The 23,797-nt window shown below is 32.1% G+C and overlaps 1 protein-coding gene across 1 annotated transcript in view; it reads right to left on the bottom strand.

Moving 5' to 3' along the window:
• Positions 1 to 21,763, bottom strand: part of LOC139504407 (hemicentin-1-like) — a 45,232-nt gene extending 23,469 nt beyond the window's left edge. Inside the window, exons 1-6 of the mRNA XM_071294487.1 lie at positions 21,730 to 21,763; positions 19,879 to 19,989; positions 14,472 to 14,603; positions 6,409 to 6,711; positions 2,482 to 2,769; positions 1,321 to 1,620 (exon numbers count right to left, since the gene is read on the bottom strand). Of these exons, the coding sequence (XP_071150588.1) occupies positions 1,321 to 1,620; positions 2,482 to 2,769; positions 6,409 to 6,711; positions 14,472 to 14,603; positions 19,879 to 19,989; positions 21,730 to 21,763 (1,168 nt within the window). The remainder of the gene's footprint in view (positions 1 to 1,320; positions 1,621 to 2,481; positions 2,770 to 6,408; positions 6,712 to 14,471; positions 14,604 to 19,878; positions 19,990 to 21,729) is intronic.
• Between the last annotated feature and the right edge of the window lie 2,034 nt (positions 21,764 to 23,797).

Below are 23,797 nucleotides of genomic sequence, written 5' to 3'. Positions count from 1 at the left end.
GACTAGCAGAGACTATGTTGCTGCTGAGAAATAAATTATTGATAATTGGGAAGTTGACATCATCCCGTTTTTCATAGATTCTAATGTTAAGTTGTCCATCTGTGCTAATATTGATGCAGATATCAAGACATGAGCAGTATCTGTATTATCCTTAATTTCAAGTTCACTTGGATATAAGAGATGCAACTTCTGTATGGCATATCAGTTATTTTGTCTTAGGACAACATAATTATGTCTGAACTTTATAGTTAAGCTTTTCAAAATGTGTTTTTTTCTTTTTGGTTTTAGAAGGTTTATAATTAAGTCTGCTGCATACGAGTAGTAAACCCACTTGGACATGATGGTATCACTCTAGGTATCAATTGGAATACCGATTGTCTATTGAAAAATCAATCCTGCAAACTCATATCTGTTGCCACAAAACCAGGTTCAACCAAACCTTTTTTTTCAGGAAAATGGCAATTGTTATCGTATAGCTTTTTTATAAGTGTGTTGCATCGTCGTTTTTTTTCCGTTCACTTCAGTCTTTCTGTTTTTTTTTTGTTGTCGAAATGTTTATGTGTGTAATTCACTGTCCTGAATGTTCTTGAACTTATTTGTACTGTATTCCTGGCATGAAATGGTGCCCATTTAGTGTTACAGCTAACATTACAATACAAGCTCGAGGTTGGCTTAGCCACAAAACCAGGTTCAATTATTTTTTTCTTAAAATGTACTTTATTAAGCCAGGAAAATGGCCATTGTTACCCGGATATGAGTTTTTCTCAATCGATTTGTGAATTTCGTCCTTGACACGTTGTGCTCCTTGCTTTTGTCTAAAGTGACGTTTTTATATTGAATTTTTGAAGTATTTTGATCTATTTATTTCTTGAAATTTGTATTAATAAGTTAAGGATTTCGGTACTACATATATTTAAATACCTTCACTAACATACATGGTGTAATCATTTTTACAGGGATCTTATTATGGTGTTCCTTTATTTATTTTACAATTGTGCATCAATCATATAATTGTACTTGTATTATCATAGATCTACAATCAACAACATATGTTAAAGACAAAATAAAGGCAACAGTAGTTTACCGTTGTTCAAAAGTCATACAATGGTAGAGAGTTATATCTAGAAGTCTTTACTAAAACAAATCTTTTGACAGAAATTCATAAACTATTACCACCGTCTTGTCTGATTATCTGTTTTCGACTATGTTATCTTTAAATTGTATTTTGATAGTATGACTGCTTACACGACATAGGAATATAAACATTAAATAAATTGGTGTTATTTGCTTCAAAACTGAAAAAAAGATGAATCAGCTTACCCCCTAATACTGTAAGAGTGGTTGGTTTGCTTTTTCCAGTTCCAACAATATTAACAGCTAAGCATGTGTACTGCCCTTCATCATCTGTCGTAGCCCGTCGGATGGTCAACGATGGTTCAGTGACTGTTGCGCCATAAACAGTAGGACTAGGCGATGTTATATTCATTACTGTACCATTAGATACTTTTTGCCAGTATACACTAGTGTGGTTTGGAGTAGAAACAACAATACATTCTAGAGTCATATGCCAACCATACCCTCTGCTATATTTCAAATCGGGTATTGTTACATTTGGAACACCTGTTTAAATCAATGAAAAGACACTTTCAATTTGTTCACGTTGTCTGATTAACTCAATAATTTATTTGTTCGTTTTAACTAATTTTAAAAAATCGATTGCAACGAACAAAAATAGGTGACAATATTCCGTTGCGCGATTACGCTAATTATACTGCACGGTTGAAATACACTTTGCCAAAAAAAAGATACGGGTTACAACATTATTTCTCAAAACTCGTCGAAAGACATTCTTCATCAGATAACTTAGGATTTCAAGCTGGAAATACTAAGCAGTATTGAGGTAAAATCATTGAATAATTTCCTCTGCAGGTTTACACACGTACTATATAACGTCGTAAAAACTATGTTTGCAATATTTCCATCGCTCGTGTTATTCTGATACATTTTTGATTTTTAATGATATCACATACAATATTTATCTGATTACGACTTTTATACTAAAAGAAGTTACCATCCAGTTATATCAGGGGGAGGGTTGAGATCTCATAAACATGTTTAACCCCGCCGCAATTTTGCGCCTGTCCCAAGTCAGGAGCCTCTGGCCTTTGTTAGTCTTGTATGATTTTAAATTTTAGTTTCTTGTGTATTATTCGGAGTTTAGTATGACGTTCATTATCACTGTACTATTATGCATATTTTTAGGGGCCAGCTGAAGGACACCTACGGGTGCGGGAATTCTCGCTACATTGAAGACCCATTGGTTGCCTTCGGCTGTTGTCTGCTCTATGGTCGGGTGGTTGTCGCTTTGACATATTCACCATTTCCTTTCTCAATTTTACTCGTATATTAAACGAGTTAATATATATAAAAAGTTTAAGGCATATCAAGTTAGTTTGTATTATAAAATAGCTATTTTATCACCTCCATTAACGGTCAAATTCACAGGATTACTTTGTCCTATTCCAATCATATTTTCAGCATGGCATCTATATTGTCCAGATTCTTCAAATGTTACCTCTAATAGGGCAATCATAACTGGAGAATAGGTAATGTTTCCGTCAAAGTGCGAAGTTCGTGTTCTGCCGTTGAGTACACGTGACCAGTATACGTTGAAATGAGTTGGATATGATGTTATATCACACACAAGTGTGATATCTTGACCGTATTCCACACTGTATGGTCCTGGTTCAACATGCACGTTTGGAACATCTAAATGTTAAACATTAAAATGATTAAGTTAAGGTTTATTACAATTTGCTTTTTTGATAGTAAGGATAATCAACGTCTTTTAAATATAGCAATAATATTTGACTGTATTGCTGATCTTCGATTTAAATCATAAATGGTATAATGATTAGCGATCTACAAATGTACAAAATTGATTGGGGGAAAAAGCTTAATGTTTAGACATACGGAAAGTTGAAATGACAAACAAGGCAATGACAATTCCCGATCGAACAGTTTCGCTGAGCACATAAAACGGAAGAAGTCTTGGAACATCGATATGGTAGACACTCCTAGCTCTACAAGATTCGCTTTTCAGGCAAATTCAGTATTCGTTGATATGGTTGTTATGATAATAAGATGTTTTGTTGTTTGAATTTTGCAAAACTACTGTTATTTTGCATCATAATGCATGCATGCAGAAAACTTAATAGATATTCATCTTCAAATGAACTGTCCTTGGTGTCCTTTATTTACGTAAATTTAGGTCAATCATATTCAAAAGGATAATTGTTTTATTCAAATATTACCACATATTTTGTTTTTTTAGTATTTGATTTTTTTTCTTCTTTCTTTAAGGTGGTATGGGCGTTTAAATATTAGCGCCTCCTGTGCAGTATGTTATTCTCATTGTCCTAAATAGACACTTAATTAATTTCGATTATAGCAATAATCAATTTTAACTTAAGGGCATACGATACAGTTACAGGGGAGGTAATGACGTTGCTAACGTAAAATCTTATTTTCGCGACGTCAAACTATAACATATATGACATATCGGGAAAAGACGCATGTTTCGACTGATTTTTATCATTCAATGTGATTTAATTTAAAAACAAGTGCATGGCCCCCTATTTTTTTTTAAACGACATTTTGTTTCATTTTGCTGGTGGATTGTGTGGACCAAATTTTATAAAACTGTAAGTAGTGCAATTTTTTAAATTTGATAAATATACAGCCAAAAAATACGTTTTTTTCTAAATTCATGACCTTTAGATAAATATGAGTTATTTCGGAAATACTATGTAGATGTGCATATCGACAAGAAATTACGATACAATTTTTTTTCTAGTTAGTTATCAAAGGTACCAGGATTATAATTTTATACGCCAGACGCTACGCCCCTTTAAACTTATTTGCCTTAATATACTACTGCAACAGTTTGTCATCGCAACTCCTCTGAAACCACACAACAGAATTTCATGAAACCTTTTTAGATATTAAGGACATACTATGTAGATGTGCATATCGTCAGGAAATTATGATTCATTTTTTTTCTTGGAGTTATTCCCCTTTGAACTTATTTGCACCAATATACTACTGCAATAGTTTGTCATCTCAACTCCTCTGAAATCACACAACAAAATTTCATGAAACTTTGTAGATAATAAGGACATACTATGTAGATGTGCATATCGACACGGAATTATGATTCGATTTTTTTTCTAGGAGTTATTCCCCTTTGAACTTATTTGGCTCAATAAACTAATGCAACAGTTTATCATCAAAACGACTCTGAAACATCATAACAGAATTTCATGAAACTTTTTCGATAATAAGGACATACTATGTTGATGTGCTTATCGACAGGAAATTATGATTCAATTTTTTTTCTTAGAGTTATTTTATTTGTCCAATGACAATGTGGGGGCGTGGGGTGTGTGAGCGCGCTCACGAAGGTTCTTTTGTGTTGATGTTAATTGACGGATTACAGCACCGTTTATTTTTATACCATGGCCACAAAAAAACTGCATCCTACAAGTTTCATTTATATTTCTATCCACATAACAAATACCTTGAAACAAGAATAATTCTGCAAAACCTTATTCATATTTTTTTATAGTCTACACTATTTGTAATAATCTATTTAGAGAAATTAAGAATCATAAACAAATAAATTGGATATACCATGTTATTAAAATTATTTCATTCTGGTAAATTTGTCTTTTATCATGTTTATATAACTTCAATCAGGCCATGGAGAATCTAAGATAAAGACAATTTCAAAGAAAGAATTAAAATATATGTGTGATACAACAGAAGTGTACTTTCTTGCTCAGCTAGCCCATGTGCATGCCATGTATTATCATCACTTTGATTTATAAGACATCTAAGAAACAATGTCGAATATGTAAAGGGAATCTTTCACTAATGATACTGGGATGATCCTTGACTACAGTGTTCCAAGTAAGAAATGCCCACCACAATGGACATAATTAGAACCATACGAGAAGAACATACATACAGGTTCTTATTAACCATCTTGTATATCAAAATAACAAATAATGTAGAAATGCAGCTTATGTGTTCTTCTACTAATTTTTAGTATTTTTTTTTTTATCCAAAAGCAAAGTAGTGGATCTCATTTTAACAGAATCATTTGATAATCCATATATTGTGTACAAAAAGTGTCTCCTCCAAGATAATCTTGAACATAAAACCCAAATATTGAAAAAAACACTACACATTTTTAGTGTTTGGTACTGGTCTGATATTGAAGATGGCTGTCACTCTGTAACACTATGGGGGGGGGGGGGGGACATATTTTTTTTAATCAGAAAACACCGTCAAACATTCAAACATATTATCCACATTGATCTGTGTCCACACTTGTTTCTGAATAAAAAATGTTTAAATTTTTAGGATACTTATAAAATACAGAAATTGAAAATCATTTAACAAAAACCAATTTGTGTTTATTTTTTAAAACAATAAAGTTATGGCTTTCTTTCGAAAGGGAAAATACGGCCACACATCAGAATTTTGAGCAAATATACAAAAATTCGACCTCATAAAACTCAAAAAGTAGCACATGATATATTTTTTATTACATATTTGATTTAATCAGGCACAAATTTTCATCAAACTGTAAATACGGGATCAAAACTGTATCGTATGATTTAATACATTAAAAATAAGTGGAATAATTGAAAACTGCAATTTCATAACTTTATACAGTTTATTGTTGCAAATTTCATTCTCACAAATTTGAAAAAAGAAGCACGCTTTGTGTTCGGAAGCAACACAAATTGCAGATTGAAGATAATGTAAACCGATTTTCATTTTGGTAGCGTATGCAGCAGTTTCACACCTGATTTATACCCGAATAGACCAGCAAAGTATGTGACAAAAGTATTTAAACAAGTTACTATTTTACATCGTCCGCTAATAATCCGAGAAATTAAACGACAAAAAGCATTTTAAAGCTTACAGTGTATTATTAACGGGTATAATTCCCTAGCAATATGTGTGATCAGACTCCCTCCCTTTCTGCCGCCTAACTTTCAAAGTCATAAAATTATATAATCATTTATCATGTCATAAATGAAATGTTCCAACACTTTGTGAACCTTTCTTTTTCTAATAATCTCTTGTATTGCCGTTATCCCAAAATATTAGTCCATGTTTTAAATACCCATGCAATAAGGCTTAAGTACACAATTCGTTTTTATATAATTTATTGATGAATATCTATCAAACCTGTGTATAACGTATATGTATTATTTTATTCCCTGTGAGAATTGTAATCAATAAGTTCATGTTTAATATCTGGATAACTACGATTAGTATGTATGTATCGAAATTAAGACGTACTTAAGTAAATTATTTCTAAAAACAATGTACCTCCTAAGACTGTCAGACTTGTTGGTGTGCTTTTCCCTGTTCCTACGATGTTTACCGCGAAGCATATGAACTGTCCGTCATCGTTAAACGTTATCTGACTGATGGTCAACGACGGTTCACTAATCGTTGCACCATTAGCAACATTAGGACTAGACGATGTTATATTCTTTATTGTACCATTATATATGTGTTGCCAGTATACATCAGTGTAGTTTGGAGTAGAATCAACAATGCATTCCAGAGTTATAGACCCACCATACCCTCCGCTATATTCAGCATTGGGTATTGTAACATTTGGAACACCTGTAAAATGCGATGAACAGGTTGTATTAGTTTGTCCGTATTAATTTCAATCGCTGATGTACTTTTTCAACATTTATTAAACAAATCGATTAATTTCTTATTAATGTATTGACACAAAGAAAATACGAGACTTCAATGACAACATACTATAATATCATACTATGTAAGGTTTGTAACATCGTGTGTCATTTTGATTTAGGGCCTAGAAAAAAAGCTGTAATTGTCGAACACAGAGAAAAGAATACTTTACATGCATTTGCAATATGTTTGTATTGATAACGTTTAAAATATAACAATCTTTACGCATTTTAGTGTGATTTTCATTTTAAGGTAATTAATTTTGTCTTACGCAGCTCTATTAAAAGCGATTTTTTAAAGGGTAGCATTCTTAAATTTAAATCATAATGTTAATATGGCACCTGTATAGACCTGATTCTTCAAAGATTACATCTCATCAAGCGATTATAAGTGTTGTATCGTTGCATTAGTTTCTATTATCAGTAAACGTAGTATAGTGATGTTACAAAATGGTTTGATATCTTGACAGTACTTAAAATTAAATGGTCCTGGTTCAACATGCGTACAGGTACCACCTAAATTGTCAACATCATAAGCTTTTAAAAGCTTGAATCTTTGATAAAGAAGAAAAATCTACTTTTAAAATATATTAATTACGTTTATACTGCATTGCTCATCATATTTTTTAATTATTATATAATAAGAAATACCGGTTTACGTATATTTTAAGCCTTGCTGTATAATCGATGTATTATAAAAATAATTTCCGTTCATTTGTTTGTCAATCCTTGTATCTATGATGAGCTTGTTTCTTGAACAACATCCGTGTTCGAAAACGTGTCGACAACCTTTCCTTACCTTATTTTTCATGACTTTTTACGCGTATATTTTTAATAGTTATTCGCAATAATAAACTCAAACCGACTGTTTCATTAGTGTTGACGAAATACTTACCCCATACAGACACTACAATTTCTACATGGAAACACACTGAAAATAATCCATCAAAAAAGTGCTATTAAATAACCCGGAGACTTCAACAGCTACGTTATAATACGATTGTATTGAATGAAGGAATTCAGAATACATGAAAAACTCAAATTTTAACTCGGTTACTTTTTTTTTACTAGGGTTGATTTTTCATGGTTTTCAATTAGAATTCATTGAATATAAATAGTAAAAGTAATATGTGAAAATAAATGTACTTCAATGAGACAGTAGATCAACCATTATAAGCAAAAGGCGATGAAAGACAAATTCTTTTGCGTTTTTCCAAGCTCTTGGTATGAAATACATTTGAATGAATCTTACGGAAACAATAAAATATCTACATTAACACAATAACGAAAAGCATAAATAGTTATCAAAAGTACCAGGATTATAATTTTAAACGCTAAACGCGCGTTTCGTCTACATAAGACTCATCAGTGACGCTCAGATCAAAATAGTTAAAAAGCCAAACAAATATAAAGTTGAAAAGCATTTGAGGACCCAAAATTCAAAAAAGTTGTGCCAAATACGGCTAAGGTAATCTACTCCTGGGGTAAGAAAATCCTTAGTTTTTCGAAAATTTAAAAGTTTTGTAAACAGAAAATTTATAAAAATGACCATATAATTGATATTCATGTCAACACCGAAGTGCTGACTACTGGGCTGGTGATACCCTCGGGGACGAAACGTCCACCAGCAGTGGCAGCGACCCAGTGGTGTAAATAGTTATCAAAAGTACCAGGATTATAATTTTAAACACCAGACGCGCGTTTCGTCTACATAACACTCATCAGTGACACTCAGATCAAAATAATTAAAAAGCCAAACAAATATAAAGTTGAAGAGCATTTTAGGACCCAAAATTCAAGACAGTTGTGCCAAATACGGCTAAGGTAATCTACTCCTGGGGTAAGAAAATCCTTAGTTTTTCGAAAATTTTAAAGTTTTGTAACAGAAAATTTATAAAAATGACCATATAATTGATATTCATGTCAACACCGAAGTGCTGACTACTGGGCTGGTGATACCTTCGGGGACGAAACGTCCACCAGGAGTGGCATCGACCCAGTGGTGTAAATAGTTATCAAAAGTATAAAAACATGACAAACGAAAAAAAAAACGTTCCCGGTTTGGGTTTAGAATGACGAGTTTAAATCTTAATCAATAAAATTGAGAATGGAAATGGGGAATGTGTCAAAGAACCAACAACCCGACCATATAACAGACAACAGCAGATGGTCACTAATAGGTCTTCAATGCAGCGATAAACCTTTCTTTGATTATAGATTAATGTCGTAATGTCGACAATAGTTATCAAATGTACCAGGGTTATAATTTAATACGCCAGACGTGCGTTTCGTCTACATTAGAAACATCAGTGATGCTAAGATCAAAATAAAAAGTACAAAGTTGAAGAGCATTGAAGACCCAAAATTCCAAAAAGTTGTGCAAAATACGGCTAAGCTAATCTTTTTATGGGATAACAAAATCTTAGTTTTTTGTAAAATTCAAAGAAAAATTAATCAAAATGACCAGTTTATGATATTCGTGTCAACACATGTACAGTAGTGCTGACTACTAGGCTGGTGATACTTAAAACGTGCATAAAAGATAACCACTGCACTAGGTGATGCAGAGTACATAGTGTTCCCAAATATATTTGTTAACAAGCCGTATTCTTAATTTAGTAACCACTAATTCGGTGGTTTTAATTGGTTGGCGTCTTTCTTATTAGTGTATTGTTGATTTTGTTGTTGAATCATTTTGCATTTAGTCATGTCGGCGTCGTTTGAATGCAGTGAGATGTGAAAAAATAATGTTTACATACATACCAAACTTACCTCTACTTGCTTTACCACTGGTTTGTTCCTCAACTTAATTAGATTAATTTTTAGTTCAATAAACACGTTCAGATATATTGGCCTTAGTAGTATATACACAAGAGCAACCTAGTTCTCGGTGAGTCAAAATTATCGTTCAAACTATAGATGGCATATCAATAGAAAATCATCTTACCTGAGAAAATGAGCAAGAGAGTCTTTGGTATACAACAGTACAAAGACATAATCTATATAAAAGAATTGTAATGAATCAATATATAAAATTTAGTTGTTTTGACATATTCGAACATTTTCATCTTCGATTGTTTAGCTTTTACACATGATTTACATTTCATACATTGTAAGGTTTTATATAACTCTGTCAGTACTACAGAAGCCGATCCATGGTGTCTGATATTAGTGCCAATTTTGAATAGCTTATATTTTTCAAAACCTTGAAAACATTTTTTTTTCTTCTTGGGGGAGTATGCCTATGAAAAATTTCTATTTAGCTGATTGCAAAAATGTGCATTTGTATTATAAACAAGACCTTTGAACATCACCTTCTGTACTTTTTTAATCGGTAAATCGGTCGTAGATTATCCTAGAAGCCGATTCGACTGAATAATGTAACCTGAAAACACTAATATTTAGACGTATTAATATAACATATGCGGCCGTCACATGTTCTGAATAAAAATACCCAGTTGGTAGCTCTTACGAAATATTATTTTAACAAATAAGTTGAATACTTGTATCATAATCTATAATGATTTGCTATTTCTTGATCAATTAGATAACCTACCCATGTTTCAGATTAAAGAACAAAACATGGATTACCAGATCTATATTACATATGTTCAAGTTGATAGCAGTTTTCATCTTATGAAATGGTTGGTTTTAACTAATTATCATATATCTACTGAGAAACAGTATCTGAAGATATATTTACATTCAGGACCGAAATAATCAGGAGATAACTGTATTGTATTTTTAAAAACTGATGGCTTCAATTGTTTTTTATTGGTCGCAAAAATAAGCTTTTTCTGGCGACGAGACAATTGATTTGTCAAATTGGGTTCCATAACGATCATTAAATAAAACCCCAAAAAACATTATGCCCATCGTATACGAATGCCCCACTTGCTCTACCATTTTCTATGATCAGTAGACCGTAAAATTAAGGTAAAAAATCTAATGTGGCTTTGGAATTTGAACGAGCATATCATAGGGGAATATGTGTAGTAAGTTTCAAATTGATTTGACTTCAATTTCATCAAAAACTTTTAAGCTGAAGCGGGAAAGACGAACGCACCAGAAAACATATTGCCAATAAATGGGGCATGAAAATGTATCTTAAAGTCATATGAAACCAGTGAGTGGTGAAAAATAATGTTCATCCAATTCATGAACCAATGCATGTATATATCATAAACTTAGTCCTCTGGGCACGATTTTATCATTTTGTACTCAAATATATCGTATAATCGTCAATTTTTTTTCTATCTGTCTGTTATGATTTAACAAATATGGCTGCTCATTAAATGCCGTGTTTTGAAGCCGAAGTTTACCAATTGTTACCTTATAGTAAACAAATAACAAAAAGCATTGGTATTGAGCACGTGTTTAACATGTACAATCAGATAACTGTTTATTTTAATGACAGATTCATGCGTATTGCGATCACCAGATTTTTACGAGGAGGATTACGCTTAGGTCACTATGCATACGTAAAATATGTCGGCGAATTGCTTCCTGGAAGCAAGCAATTAAAAATAAGTAACTTCTTCTAAATGTGGACATATTAAAGAACTTTCCTCAGAAAAAAAGTATATGTACGCAAGTTGTATAATGAAAACTATCCATATTGCATATGCATATTTTTTTTTATTTTGAGGTTTCTTATGACTTTAAGGATTCCAATGCACATTCATTTCTAATCTATTAAAATGAGAAAAAAGACCCGGTTAACCAGGTAACGTTTGTCGGTCCTCACATTACGCTACTGAAACATAATCTCATGATGCAGTAAATCATGTACAAATATGCAAATAAAAGACTTCTATTATATCTAGTTAACATGGTTCAAACTATGAAGTCAACTAAACAACTACACAAACTAGATTGTTATATACATATAAAATTGAGAATGGAAATGGGAAATGTGTCAAAGAGACAACAACCCGACCAAATATAAAACAACAGCAGAAGGTCACCAATAGGTCTTCAATGTAACAAGAAATTCCCGCACCCGGAGGCGTCCTTCAGCTGGTCCCTAAACAAATATATACTAGTCCAGTGACAATGAACGCCATACTAATATCCTCATTGTACACAAGAAACTAAGATAAAATAATACAAGACTAACAAAGGCCAGAGGCTCCTGACTTGGGACAGGCGCAAAAATGCGGCGGGGTTAAACATGTTTGTGAGATCTCAACCCCCCCCCTATACCTCTAACCAATGTAGAAAAGTAAAAAGTATATATATATATTTACCTGAAGATCTGCGAAAGCAGTGAAAGTACTAGTAAAAAATGATGCATTGAAACCGTTATCATATTTTAATATTTTTCTTATATATAATTATATATATATATGGGATTGAGCTGATATTTCTATCGATTAACTCAGAGCAGTTTTCACTCCCTAAACATTGCGTTGTCAACTCTTATTCTTCCTCACTCAAATTATTAAAACTGATATTTTCAAACTGCAAACATGATTTTTTTTTTTAATATTTATTAGTTTCTCTTACCAGATCTATATAGTAGAAAATATTAAATCTCCTAGACCCAAAGCAATACTAACAATGCTTGTTGAGCATGTCGTTCATTTGGCTTGTTGTAGTATTTAAATATAACGATTCAAAGATTTCATGATTAACTTGCAACCATTCTCAGTGAATAAAATGATTTTCGAAAATTAAATATCTAAACAAAGTGCACGAGACCGATTAAAATTAAAGTATTATCTAGGACAACGATATGCATTATTTATGCCTTTAAAGATATATTGTACCACATTGCAGGTCTTTCAATGTCAGCAATATTAGAATAACATATAATAGACATGGTTGTTGTAATAACGCCCAACTGTTAAACAGACCTTTAACAAAAAAGGTTAAAACATCATATTTAAACTTATCTTTAAACATAAAATGTCTTATAACAGTTTAAGGACAGTTTGACACGCATTATATACAGTTAAGGTTTTTGAAAAATTGATCAAGAATGTGCATTATAGTTTATATGCACAATAATATATGGAAAGGCTATAGTGTTTAATTCGGTTTAAGTTTGTGTTGGCGTTATGTTGTATTCAAACAGGGTTCATGTTTTTTTTTGGTAAATCTAAATGTTTAAATTTTTCAAACCTTCAATTGCTTTTTTCATTCATTTTTTTCTCTAACTTGTCATGACTTCACGAAAGCCATTTAGGGTAACATTTTTAAAAAATTCATATCGTAATTACGAAGTAAATATGTCGTAATTACGAATAATTACAAGAAGTATATCTATTGCATAATAACGAAAAAATATCGCGTAATTACGAGATAAGAAGTTTTTTTCTTGTAATTACGAGATCCTCATCGCGAAATAACAAGAAAACTATCACGTCATTGAGATAAGATGTTTTTCTATCTTGTAATTACGAGACAATTATAGCGAAATAACGAGACAATTATCGCCTAATAACGAGATAAGATGGTTTTTTTTTATCTCGTAATTACGAGAAAACTATCGCGTAATTACGCGATAATCATTGTTTTATCTCGTTATTTCAAATCACCAGTATGACTGTTGTTATCCATTCGTTTGATGTGTTTGAGCTTTTGATTTTGCCATTTGATTAACAACTTACCGTTTTGAATTTTCCTCTGATTTCAGTGTTTTTGTGATTGTACTTTTTTATACTTTTTAATGGTTTGCTTGAAAAAATACGATAGACTGATTCTTGAAAAGCACTACATGTATATATATATTGTGGTGCGGAATAAATACTCAGAAACCTAATTTATGACTTTGACTAGTTAACATGCTGAACTATCCGGTCAATTTCTCACTTATACAAATAATGGATCCAATAGTCGCAAAGCTTCATAAAATGCTTACTAAGCATACGGCTAGTTATGACTATTGTAGCATTTAGATAATAAAGGTGCATAATCAGTGTAAAATTTTTTTTTAAAAAACTGAATATTTCATTTGAAATACTATCTTCGTCATGTTTTTCTATGGTATCGATTAAAAGGTATTCCAAGGATATACGTTGAATGGATTTGAATATCTTTCTTCACTTTACAAGATCATTGTACAGCTTGTTGACATTTAAATTGTATTTGATTTTCATGTTGATAAAATGTAGTACACATATTAACGATGTAATGCATAATAGAAATGCACTGAAAATCAAATCTTTAACAACATGAACAAGACAAAATAAATTAAGTTTGAATTTTCTATAAGACTACAAAATGTTCTAATGCAGTTTAAAAGTCAATTTGACTTGGATTTAAAAATAAAAATCGACATTTAATATTAGAAACTCGAATTTCATTCATTGTAAATTACAAGAAAAGATGCCATCATAATTTTTATACTAGATATCTTCCACAATATACATTATGAGTATATTTGGCGTTTCATTAGACTGGTTTTTTTTCTGTATGATATGTTTTGCACTTCAATATGAGTTCAGGGTCCGTGTTGAAGGCCGTACTTTTTACCTATATTGTTACTTGCATAGTTTTTCTGTTTGAAGCGGCATTTATTTTATCAGCATTAAAACACCATAAAAAAATAAAAATTTCCATCTTTCTTGTTAATAAGCATTCATACAATATAGACACCATATTAAGATAAATTGTGAATACAATTATAATTTGCTTTTAATTTGTCCATTTTTTTTATCTTTGTAATTGAATTATAACGCACTGGACACTTAAAAGTCTTCAGAATTGCTGAACTTCCAATTTCTACGTCGTCATTGTACAATGATTCATCTGTTGACGACTCGTTTTCTTCACACTTCTGTGAATCTCTTTCTTTTTGTCGATGGTGGTCTGCAACATATATATATATATAGTATATATGCAGTACAGGGTTTCCCCATGGTCAATTATTTTTTTCGCCACATCTTTCGCCAAAACAATATATTTTTCGCCACTTTATTATTTTTTTCGCCAAGTAACACAACTATATTTTCCATTTACAATTTGCCTTTTTTCTACCCCTAACCCCCCCTTTTTCCCTTTAATAAAGTGATTTTGCCCCATTGTGTCTATGATTATTCTCTCAAACTTATTTCAGAGTCTACATTTAATGAATAAACACTCATTAAATTAAAAGGGAACTATATTCATTGTATTTTAAACAACTTTTCTAAATTAGGGGGCCACTATACTTTTAATAATAAAGAAGATATAAGTCCTGGAATGTAACAAACTTATTTCATGTGTAGTCATAACATTGAAGGGCTTCTCTCATTCGAGGAGTTGTTCCCAACCTTTTGGATATATTTCTTCATGTCGACCATTTTCTTTTCTTGACCATCGAAATGAAAAAGTTGAGACGTAAAACTATGCTTGAAAGACGATTGTCACTCAAACGACTTTAAAGTATTCTCCCTGATCAATTACCTATATTAAAGTCAAAGGATAATTAAAGTTTCAAATCGGAGATTTTTCTCGCTTTTGAACATTTTTCGTCACAACAACAGCTTTCTTTTCCAAACTATCTTTAAAAGGAGAGGAAACGTCAAAAGAGTTCTTAAAACAGGTACGTCGCAAAGGGGTAAATAAATTCTGTATGTGAAATTTAGCTGAAGCCTTTTAACCATACCATTTTGTCAAACAATTGAATCAACACCTTTATTAATTAGTCCTTTGTTGTCGATATCTATAAATGCAATCAGCTGATTATTGATTTTCTGTCCAAATCTTAATGAGGTCAAGGTGAATTCCGAATATTGTCTGATCGGGTAAAGTCCTAGAAACTCCACAAAAAAATTAAGCAAGATGGAGGAAAATAAATCGTTCTATATATTTCTTTCGCCAAATTCTTTCGCAAATGACAAATTTTTATCGCCACAATTATTATTTTTTCGCAAATTGCGAAAATGGCGACCGCCAGCGGAAACCCTGGCAGTAGATTGCCTAACAATGTAATTTTAACACACTATTTAATATGTAAATATAAGAATGTTTAAAATATTAACAAAATGATGAAAAAAAACGCAATATTTCGCTAGACCAACTAGCTTTATCAAGCGTGCATCTATCCAGGTGAAATCGGATGTAGATGATAAGACACTTTTGCAGCTCAATGTATATGTTGAACTTAGCTGCCTTGAAAATAAGAAAATTTTGCAGCTCAATGTCTATGTTGAATTTGGATTGAGCTGCCTTAAAAATAAAAAAAAATTTGCAGCTCCATGTATATGTTGTTCTTGGATTTAGCTGCCTTAAAAATACATAATTGGAAGTTGAAATTAGCAACGTCCATTGGCCGATATTACCTGTATCTTTTCTCGTCTTTTTCGTTAAGACCATCAGGTTCTAAAGTGTGGAGTTGGTGGATCCAAAAGTTTTCTCTTCTCATTCTCGCCGTGGTGTCCCACTCGGTGTTGACTTCTATAATTCGGAAAGTGACATTTTCAAAAGGATGTTTCGTAGAACGAAGATGTCTTGTGAGAGGACAATTTTTGTTGGTTTTGTACGATGAACGATGGTTATTAAGCCGAATATTAAATTTGTCCATTGTTTCTCCCACATACTGAATGCCACAAGTGTCACATGTTAATATATAAATTGAGTTCTCCGTTCTGCAGTTGGAATTTGAGTAGATGGTATAACTTTGTTTAGTAACGGAGCTGATGAAAAAACTGCTTGTATTGGCAGCTTTACAACACAAACAATTCCTTCGACCACATTGTTTGTAACAACCGGGCGATGGAGTAGGCTGCTTTGCTAATACAGAAGTCACTAATTTGTCACGGATGTTTTTAGGTCTTCTGAAGGCCATGACTGGTGGTGATGAAAATACTTTTTTTAGATTTAAATCATTTTCTATAACTTTCCAATGCTTCTGAACAATGGATGACACATTTTTAAAATCAGGATGGTAAGTGAGTACAAGGGGTGTTCTGTTAGCTGCTTTATTCTTATCTTTGTACTCAAGAAGTTCTTGGCGACTAGTTTTGTTTGCTCTTTCGAAAGCGCTATCAATGATGTTGTTATTGTATCCTCGAACATCTAGATGTTTACGAAGTTGTCCAAGTCTAGCATCTTTCGTATTTTCACTAGAGCATATTCTATTGATTCGTAATGCCTGGCTGAATGGGATACCACGGGAGCAGTGTTTATGATGGCAACTTTTTGGAGAAAGAAATTGATGTTTGTCCGTTTGTTTGGTATGAAGGTCCGTTATAATGGTTCCGTTCTTAGTATATATGCAGTATATACATGATTTAAGAAGCACTAATACACTAAAGTTAGTGGAAATATGTGTACGTATGTACGTATAATATGACTGTATTCTAGTACACAAGATACAAAAGACTTTTAAATAAATTCCATTGTTGAACAATCACTGAATTAGCTGATATTTAACTTTATTTCCTCTACCAAAGAAAGATTGGTGTATATGAATAATAAAAACCAGAAAAGAAAAAAAAATAAGAATAAAGGAAAGCATCAATTCTGAGAATCTACAATCAGATAAATGAGTAGCTTGACGTTACAAAGTACATTTAATTGATTTAATTAATACAATTTACAATTATATGTTACAATTTACAGAAATATGTTACAGTTCACATGAAAACAATAAATTACAGCCATTTTAAATGCCTAAAAAGTGAAGCATTTTATATTGAATACCTGCAAGATTCAGTCATAACACATAATGGGGATTTTTATATAATGCTTGAAAAATTTGAAAGGCATTTAACAAAAAATGCCTAAATATATTTAATTGAATGAAATGTAAAAAGCAAACAATTGAAAGCTTTAAACAGTAGAGCAACTTTATCTTTGATAATTACTAAATTTATCAAAAAAACTCAGTTAAAATAACCAAGATTAAACGTTACTGAATTATTTCAAATTCACACAAGGTCATTAATATTTATAAGTTCACGAAATGTTTGGATGATAGAACTGATCACAATATTTGTCATGATATTTTACAAATTCATTGGTTAGCATAAAATTTGGTTTTAGCACTTCGACCACTTTTAGGAAATCTGGATTAACACTCATTAAGCACGTCCATTACCATTTCTGAGAATACACTTAACATTCAACAACATTAGTTTTCGCAATGAGCACACAGGTCACACATGCATATCTTCTTTTTCATATGTTCTCAGAAGATTCAAAATAAATAATCATGATTAGTGTTAAAAGTGTCACTAGCTGTCAAATTGTTATTCACCGATTCTAATCAAATTCTCATACTGTATTTATCCAAACTATTGAAAGTTTAAATAAAACAATAAACAAGGCACATATATGAAAATACGTAGCTTCGTTTCTTATGTATTTGAGTCTAAACGCCATCTAATTATTTACCGAGTTTCTAATGACCTCTATAGTCATTTGATGACCATATAATCGAATTAAACATACATATAGATATAAAAAGATTAAGCAAACATGTGCTGTTGAATTATTCTAGGTCTATACAATTTCATACTACAGTTAAAAATAAATGTTTATCATCGTTTTACTAGGTTATTTAATTGTGGATCGAATCAGTCAATCAAATGATTGTTTCTATTTCAATTTTGATATTATCTGCCTATAAATAACTAAGCCCATACAATTCACGTGTTATCTATCTCAAGCTAAGGGGTTTAATTAAAGTTCACATAAATACGGATCCAATGAGAGTGAATATTTCAAAATCAATGTTTTATTGCGTATTTTGACAAAATCTAACCTTTTTGTCTTCTTAAAAGGAGTTATTATTTCACTATTTGTATTTCATTACTGATTGATCCAAACAAAATAATATATTAGGCTTTTCATATATCTCGTAGCTTATGCCCTACTAAATTGTATCTGTTGTCTTATCGTTTTTAACCAAGTGAATCAGATCTGCACATAACAGTGATGCACCTATAACAGAAGTTTACTTGAAGCAGTGAATAATAAAAAAGAGAAATCACGAATATACTGAAATCCGAGGTAAAATCATAAAAGAAAGTCCCTAATCACATGGCATAATCAAAAGGTCAAACACATCAAAGGTTTACGGATGACAACTGTCATATTCCTGACCCGGAACAGGCATTTTTTAAATGTAGAAATGAAGTCACTCCTATATTGGCATCACAACCATTAGCCGCTTTGTATTGCGAAACCAATGCTACATGTAACGATTAACAAGCGGCAATTGTAATTTCTGTTCTTTATCCAGATTAATCCACTGCAGAAATATTACATCATTCTCGTCTCAAAAAATGCACGAAATATAAGCTACTAGAAGCTGACAAACAACAATGAGTCAGTTATGTACAAATCATATTTTCTCAGTGTATTATGTTTTACCGCACTGATTTGAATCTCAGTGATCAGAAAGAATTGTTTGTAAAATTTGTTTTATCGAAAGAAACAGTTTGTCCTCAAGTCATTTTTACAAAATAATCATAAATTTACTATATAGAATATAGTATGAGAACATACTTAACACGGGTGTTTAACTCAATTTAACTCATTGAAATATTATGTCTTCATCAATAGAAAAGTACAATTCCTGGGGTTCATGTTGTTTATTCTTTAGTTTTCTATGTTGTGTCATGTGTACTATTGTTTGTCTGTTTGTCTTGTTTTATTTTTAGCCATGGCGTTGTTAGTTTATTTTTTTTTAGATTTATGAGTTTGACTGTCCCTTTGGTATATTTTGTTCCTCTCCCTCCCGTTAGTGGTTTAGTATCAAACCATCATTAAATATATGAGAAGCACATAACCCGTATCAAGCAAACAACAGGTTTTAGAATAAAAAAATACAATCTCTCATGACATGACAATTGTATCGTAACAATATCCTATCAAATTATATTTCTTTAAAGATCTTGTAAGTATTTGAGGTTAATGCTAACATTTTTGTGCTTTGTGCTTTGTTAAGAATATGACCATAACTATAAGTTGTGAAATACCTGAACGTATATAATGTCTGCGTATTATTTTATATTTAAGAATGATGTCCTTGTACCGATTATAACATTTAGTAAATGTTTTGACTAGTTTGTGATATCGAAAACCTAGGTGTAATATTTTTTTATGACTCTTATCATGATTGTAAGAAAATACTAAGCTTATATTTACTACGTACCTGCAGTATCTATGGATTCAGACTGGTATAATTCTCCTATTTCTGCGTATGCTGGTTCGTCTTCATATAGTATTTGCATATCTTCTCCACTATGCGTGTAAATGAATTCATCTTCAAAATAAATTTATATATTATATTCATTTAAAATGAATAATAACAGTATCAGAACAATATTCTAGTATATCCATGAATCAATTTTAAAAGTTAATTCCTTGCAAACATAGGTAACATCAGAAACTTGTTTGTTAATAACTGGCCAAAATTTCTCTAGATTATAGCATAACGATCATATATTAAAACAACGTTAGAGAAAAGATTCATTGCTTTTATAGATCAATTTTTACAGGAAATCTGGTACATATTTTAAACAACATTAATTTAACGCATTGGCGTACATATATAACTATGTAGAATACTGTCTAGCTTTCAAGTAACGCAATGAAAGCTAATGAATGGCTGATCATTGTAGAACACATGTTTACTATGTAGAACACATGTTTACTATGTAGAACACATGTTTCCTATTTAGAACACATGTTGTCTATGTAGAACACATGTTTACTATGAAGAACACATGTTTACTATGTAGAACACATGTTTACTATGTAGAACACATGTTTACTAATAATTGTGAATTATACAATATGTGTGAAGTAATTATAATATTGAGGGCATTCATGTATATTGCATGTTGCTCAGATATAAAACGTTTAATGAAAAAGGTTGAATATTGATTTCATGTTTTAAAAAAGTTGTTTCAAATAAGAGTTTTCGTATTTTCATGCTAGTTCCGGAATGCTTTGTCTATTGGACTAAGTGCTTATTAAGTTGCGTATTAGTGTAACACTAATGTTTGCTTTGACAACCTCTCCTTTTCCCAAAAGGCAAACGGTCGCGATCTAGGAAAACACTAATTACATATAAAAAAATAAGTATGTTATCGAATCAACACAGCACATCACTGATAATTCTTAAGAAGACGAAACGCGCTTCTGGTGCAAATACAAATGTCAATTCTAGTATATATGGTAAAGTAACTTGCAACCACTGGGTAGATGCCACTGCACGTAGAGTTTTTTTGTACTTATTCCAAAGGGTATCACGAGCACAGTAATCACTTTTTGTTTTGAAAAACGAAGGCTTTCGGAATAGATAACCTTAGCTGTATTTGGCAAAACGTCACGGTATAATTGGTCCTTTGCTTTTTAACTTCGTACTTTATTTTGCCTTTTTAACCTTTTTTTAATCAAACGTCACTGATGAGTCTTTTCTACATTTTGTTCTAGACGAAAGGCGCGTCTGACACAAATACAAAATTGCAATCCTGGTATCTATAATGAGCTTATTTATTTCACGTAAAAGTAACATTCACTACTTCGTTTTGTTACTCTTGATGTTTATTTTGTCGTTTTCAGTTGAAATTTTCCGTATACATGATGTTTATGATTTGATACTAAAAGAACGATTTCATTATTTTTTATGCTTGGAATTTTTTATTGTTATTATTGTTATTTAACTTTACTTAAATCAGATTTCCGACATCTTCGACGTGTATCTTTAATAATATTTTGGTTACTAGTACTCCAATTTATAAAATTTATGTCTGGATACTAAGCTTACTAACTAAAGAGGGACGAAAGATACGAAAGGGACAGTAAAACTCATAAATCTAAAATAAACTGACAACGCCATGGCTAAAAATGAAAAAGACAAACAGAAAAAAACAATAGCACACATGACACAACATAGAAAACTAAGGAATAAACAACACGAACCCCACCAAAAACTAGGGGTGATCTCAGGTGCTTCGGAAGGGTAAGCAGATCCTGTATGTCTTCCTTTTGCAATTACCTGCCCATACTGGACATACATCCGCTGGCGACATCTTGTAGGTATCAACAAAATTAAATAGATCGTCAAAAGATGGTCTGTGTTCTGGTTTTTCAATCCAGCAAGCTAACATCACCTTGTAAATAACATCTGAGCACTTCCACGGTTTAGTGTGTCTAAAATCTGTCTGCAACTTATTCAGCTTATTCACGATCCGTTTTAAATCATTGTCTATATAAAAAATAAATAAAAAAAGATATGACCTACCAAATACTGTTTCGATTTCTGACATCACAACAGAGATGTCAAGATCTGGATGTGGTTTACCAATATTTGCACCTCATGTTTGCGGTATAACGTCTTCTTCCCAAGCTTCCCTTCATTTGACAATCGCTACGTCAGTCGATAGTGTTTATGAATGTCCGTTGTTTCAAGAAAATCACAAAAACCAATTAACCACGACCATAATCAAATGGCAAAATTAAAAGCTCAAAACAAAAGAACGAATGACAACTGTCATAGTGCTGTCTTGGTACAGGCATTTTCTTAGCGAAAGTAAATTGAGGATTAAATCTGCGATTAAAAATTTATACAGGTTCATCATAAAGCTAAGAGGTAGGTCAGTCCAAGTATTTGACAAGGTTCATCATAAAGCCAACAGGTAGGTCAGTACATGTATTTGTATAGTTTCATCATAAAGCTAAGAGGTAGGTCAGTACATGTATTTATACAGGTTCATCATATAGCTAAGAGGTAGGTCAGTAAATGTATTGGTATAGGTTCATCATAAAGCTAAAAGGTAGGTCAGTACATGCATTTGTACAGGTTCGTCATATAGCTAAGAGGTAGGTCAGTACATGTATTGGTATAGGTTCATCATAAAGCTAAGAGGTAGGTCAGTCCAAGTATTTGACAAGGTTCATCATAAAGCCAACAGGTAGGTCAGTACATGTATTTGTATAGTTTCATCATAAGGCTAAGAGGTAGTTCAGTACATGTATTCGTGTAGGTTCGTCATATAGCTAAGAGGTAGGTCAGTACATGTATTTATACAGATTCATCATATAGCTTAGAGGTAGGTCAGTACATGTATTGGTATAGGTTTGTCATATACCTAAGAGGTAGGTCAGTACATGTATTGGTATAGGTTCATAATAAAGCTAAGATGTAGGTCAGTCCAAGTATTTGACAAGGTTCATCATAAAGCCAACAGGTAGGTCAGTACATGTATTGGTATAGTTTCATCATAAAGCTAAGAGGTAGGTCAGTACATATATTTGTACAGGTTCGTCATATAGCTAAGAGGTAGGTCAGTACATGTATTGGTATAGGTTCATCATATATTTAAGAGGTAGGTCAGTTAATGTATTTGTACAGGTTCGTCATATAGCTAAGAGGTAGGTCAGTACATGCATTTATACAGGTTCATCATAAAGCTAAGAGGTAGGTCAGTCCAAGTATTTGACAAGGTTCATCATAAAGCCAACAGGTAGGTCAGTACATGTATTGGTATAGTTTCATCATAAAGCTAAGAGGTAGGTCAGTACATATATTTGTACAGGTTCCTCATATAGCTAAGGGGTACGTCAGTACATGTATTGGTATAGGTTCATCATATATTTAAGAGGTAGGTCAGTTAATGTATTTGTACAGGTTCGTCATAAAGCTAAGAGGTAGGTCAGTACATGTATTTGTACAGGTTCATCATATAGCTAAGAAGTAGGTCAGTGCATGTATTTGTACAGGTTCGTCATATAGCTAAGAGGTAGGTAAGTACATGCATTTATACAGGTTCATCATATAGCTAAGAGGTAGGTCAGTACATTTATTGGTATAAGTTCATCATAAAGCTAAGAGGTAGGTCAGTCCAAGTATTTGACAAGGTTCATCATAAAGCCAACAGGTAGGTCAGTACATGTATTTGTACAGGTTCGTCATATAGCTAAGAGGTAGGTCAGTACATGTATTGGTATAGGTTCATCATAAAGCTGAGAGGTAGGTCAGTCCAAGTATTTGACAAGGTTCATCATAAAGCCAACAGGTAGGTCAGTACATGTATTTGTATAGTTTCATCATAAAGCTAAGAGGT

This window comes from Mytilus edulis, chromosome 14 (assembly GCF_963676685.1).
Source record: "Mytilus edulis chromosome 14, xbMytEdul2.2, whole genome shotgun sequence".
Taxonomy (NCBI): domain Eukaryota; kingdom Metazoa; phylum Mollusca; class Bivalvia; order Mytilida; family Mytilidae; genus Mytilus; species Mytilus edulis.
The sequence above is the reverse complement of the archived record's forward strand: the minus strand, read 5'-3'. Positions and strand labels throughout refer to the sequence as shown.